General features: G+C 28.6%; 1 protein-coding gene across 1 annotated transcript; it reads left to right on the top strand.

Annotated features, from left to right (window-relative positions):
- Positions 1–1,679: 1,679 nt before the first annotated feature.
- Positions 1,680–4,449, top strand: LOC115883380. The gene is made up of 3 exons (XM_030901746.1): positions 1,680–1,774; positions 2,103–2,283; positions 4,302–4,449. The coding sequence occupies exons 1-3, from the start codon at positions 1,702–1,704 to the stop codon at positions 4,390–4,392; spliced, it is 345 nt and encodes a 114-aa protein (XP_030757606.1). The 5' UTR covers positions 1,680–1,701; the 3' UTR covers positions 4,393–4,449.
- The last annotated feature ends 109 nt before the right edge of the window (positions 4,450–4,558 follow it).

Below are 4,558 nucleotides of genomic sequence, written 5' to 3'. Positions count from 1 at the left end.
GAAATATATATTTTTTTCTACCTTCAAGGGTAATTATTTTAATTTTAGTGTCTTTTAACACAAAGCATGGTCAAATATAAAACAGAAAATACTATAAATATACTTGTTTCTAGGCTAGGTAACGGTTGCACCGACCAGTGTAATAACAGAATTTTTTGTCCTTATTTCTTAATTTGGGGTTGTTATTGTCCAACCATCAGCCAATGTTGGAATGGAACAACATGCATCAGAAGAAATACTACTACTTCATAGATAAATAAGTACTTTTAAGTACTATAAATATAGATTCTCAGTGTCATCATAATCATAAAAAAATACATAGTCATACTACCTAAAGAATTTGTTTATTTCCCTGCAATACAAAGAGTCTTGATTTTTTAAAGAAATATTTAGCTATTTGGCAAAAAAAAGTGAGTTTGTTTATTTATTTTTATCACGTATATACAGGGTGGTTTTAATAAGTAATGTCAGGCAAATATGTTGCAAAATGTCTCTAAAAAACTTCGAAAGAAAATCTTTGTATAAACATATAACATATGTTCTAAATTGCCCTGTTTTAGAAATACAGAGGAAAATATTGTAAAGCAAAAAAATAGTATATTTGTAATACTAAATGTATATAATATATATATATATATAATGTAAATGTGTATAAAGTAGAGAACATTATAAAAATATTTCTTACCAGGGAAGGTAACAAATATACTGGGCACTAAATTGCTAAAATTTGATGTGTACTAAAATTCACGTGAAATTATAGAATTTAACTACTAATATTTTCGAAATTCTAGTTTTACATTTATAAAAAATATTAAAATAACAATTTTGATTTTTTTACAAACCTTTATGAGTTTGTCCGAAAAGGAATACAGTCATAAAACCTGTGTTCTGTTGTGTATTTTCATGGAGTGGAGAAATAAAAGCTGATGTACCAGTAATAGCTGCAGTTATAGAACTACTTCTACCAGTTTGATGATCTAAAAACAAAAATAAATTTATAGTTTTTGGGAAATAAGCTTTTCACAAAGGATCATTCAATTTTTTATAAATGAATCTCAACACAAACTAAATTAGAGGTTAGACTATGGTTTTCTGTGATCTCAAGCAATATTTGGCAGATAATTTAATTAAATATATTAAATAAATACTGAGTACCTACTGTAATAAGTGTGTGTACCTACTAGAAATAGTAACAAAATCAAAGTTAAAAATGTCTTACATAATAGTTTTGAATTTTTTACTTATTACAAAATAAAGGAGACATTTACAAAAAGAATTTGCTGAATATTGAATATTAAATTTACCAAGAATTTACCAGATAAGTACATAACGATAATTATTTTATTTAAAGGATAAAACTATGGTTTAAACCACCCTGGGGGGTATATGCAGTTATTTTTTTTTTAAGTAAATCAATAAAATATTCATTTATATCAGTTAATATTTAACACATTCATTACAAAATTTTTATTTTTTGTTAATTAAAAATATAGGTATTGGAGTATACACATAACACCATATTTTTATTTAAAATGCATTTCAGCATTGTGAATTTGATAAAAATTATCAGTTTTAAATATTTTCCTTAATTATTTCCAATTAACTCTATTTTAATTCCTAACGCTGTAATTTAAATAAAAAACCTACAACTAATTTGTAACCATCACAGTCAAGTGAAACATAAAAAAACTTTGCCGAAATATGTATACTATTAGGGGAATTTTTTACATTTTGCAGAGTATCTTGATTATCCTATTTATTGGTGATATTCAGGGTAAGATATATTATGTCTACTTTTTGTATAAACTTTTAGAAAAAATAGAAAACACGTTACACATATTATTGTACAAAAATAAAAATTTCAACTCCAAACTTAACCTGTATACTAAGCAACATTTTTATATATTTTTCTGGTTTATTTACTAATGCAAACTAATAAGTTTTTTGAGTTCCTGGGATTTTTAACAAGAAAAAAAGTTTCTGGGAAACTAAAACAACACACAACATTTAAAAGGAACAAAAAATATGGTTAGAGCCTGTATAATTGGTGATGGGACAAAGTCAGATTATTTCCTTTACACCCTGTATCTTTTGACCATTAGGGGACGCTACGCGTTGTAAAAAAAATTCAGAGTACATGTGCAACGGTATAGAGTTTCAATGTCCTGACACCAAACCTGAAAATCAAGAAGTGTGTAAATGTTTCTGCAATGGAGGCTATTGGAGAGATGGCAATGGCAACTGCGTGAAAGAATGTCCATGTCCACCGGGAAAAGTATGGAGGTAAATATACAGGATACTAAAAAATGCGAGCAATTTTTTTTTGATGACCAAAATCGCAAGAATCTGTATTTTTTTCTATATGCTTTATTCAACAAACCACAATAAAAAACCACACATTTAGAATTATTAAGGAAACAAATTAGAATAACAAATTATATAAATACTATATTTCACCATACTTTGACTATACTTTGTGAGACAAGGTATAAAATGATTTTATTTATTTTTAGGGAAAGTAATCATTGCGTGGATCAATGCAAAGTCCAAAATTGTCCAAAATACATAACTTGGGGTTGTTTTTGCCCCATAGGTCTGTGCTGGAATGGAACAGCATGCATCCCAAGAAATACTACCACTTAAACATTCAGTACTCTCAAGAGTACTCCTATTTTATTCATACTTTTATATGTACTATACAGTTCATTTTAATGTTATTTATCTTTCTATAAAAAAAAACTTAACAGCTTATTGGCAGTGTCCATTTTGATTAAGTCAAAATTATGTCATCTGAACTAAATTGTTGCTTCTTTCTAGGCCTACACTGACGTTGTTTTTAATCTATAATATAGTGTAGATAGAGTGGAAAATAAAAATCGGCTTTAGAGTTGGCTTGGAAATGAAGATCGCTGTTATATGTAAAACTAGCGTGTACCCGCGACTTCGTTCGCGTCGAATTAATCATTTGTAATGGTGATGATAAAGCAAAGCAAGAATTTCCATTAACATACAAACTGGATAAAATTTTCTCACATTTATGTCAGCATGAGAAAAAAACAATATGGCGATATTATTATATAACTTCGTAATATTTGAGGGGTAGTTTCATCTCGTTGGAATTTGACTTTCGAAAAATCCGTTTGCCAAAAATAAGCTTTCTACGTCAAGCAGTTTAAGCAGAATCGTGGTTAATCAATTACCTTTTAATTAACTTTTAGGAACACCCTGTATGATTTTTTAAAAAAATTCAAAATATCTAAAAAAACAAAATAAATTATACGTGTCCATGTGGTTTCCCGAAAGACTAACCGTTTTTTAAATAACAAATATTGTAATATTTGAGGGGCGTTTTCACACTCTTAGAATTTGAGATTCGAGAAACCCCTCCTTATCGAACCTCTATACCCCACAGTCAATCCGTTTACCAAAAATCAGCTTTAAACGTCAAGCAGTTTAAGCAGAATCGTGATTACTCAGTGGTCATATTTTATGAAACACTCTGTATATATTTTTAAAAAATCTTAAAATATGTAAAACAACAAAATAAAATATACATGTTTAAGAGTTTTTCCGAAAAACTCGCCGGTTTTTAAATAAAAAAATATTCTAATGATCTAATTTTGAGTGGTGGTTTCACCCCCTTAGAATTCGAGTTTCAAAAAGTCCCTTCTTATCGAACCTCTACACCCTAAAGTCAATCCGTTTTCCAAAAATCAGTTTTTACGTCAAGCGCTTTAAGTAGGATCGTGATTAATCAATGACCAGATTTTTCGAAACACCCTGTATACATTTTTAAAAAAGCGTTTTTTTCGGAAACTTGACCGTTTTTTTAATAAAAAATATTGTAATATTTCAGGGGTGGTTTCACCCCCTTGGAACTAGAATTTCGAAAAATCCCTTCTTATCGAACCTCTGCACCCTAGAATCAACCTGTATGACAAAATTGAGCTTCTTACGTTGAGTGGTTTGAGCAGGATCGTGATTAATCAGTGAGTCAGTCACTTAAGGATTTTATTTATTAGTATAGATTAAAATTTTATGTATAAAGCGACTGTCATCGATTGTCATTTCCAAGCCAACTTGACGCCGTTTTTTCGATCGTACAATATTCATCACATAGATATATTCTAAATTTCTTTACTTATAAATTAATTGTGTGTGAATTTTTAATGTAAATATAATAACGAAAATATAGATTTTTTTCTAACTTTTGTATAATTATTATTTCAATTTTGGTGCCTGTTAACACAAAGTATGGTCGAATATAAATTAAAAAATACCATAAATTTACTTCTTTCTAGGGAAGGTAACAGTTGCTTCGACCAATGTAACAACAGGTTTTGTCCCCAGTACTTAATGTGGGGTTGCTGGAACGAAAAAACATGCACCTGAAGAAATACTTCCACAGGATAAAAAAATAAGTAATTTTACTCTTATTAGTTTTATAAATAGATAATGTACCTAAAAATAAATACATAATATAAGATCATAACTATCTAATACCTTTTTTTATTTCCTTCCCATAATAGAAAGAGTCTGAATTTTTATGGAAATGTTT

This window comes from Sitophilus oryzae, unplaced genomic scaffold (assembly GCF_002938485.1).
Source record: "Sitophilus oryzae breed Bouriz unplaced genomic scaffold, Soryzae_2.0 scaffold_1883_pilon_pilon, whole genome shotgun sequence".
In the NCBI taxonomy this organism is placed as follows: Eukaryota; Metazoa; Arthropoda; class Insecta; order Coleoptera; family Curculionidae; genus Sitophilus; species Sitophilus oryzae.
Note: the sequence above shows the minus strand (reverse complement) of the source record. Positions and strands in the feature narration are given on the sequence as shown.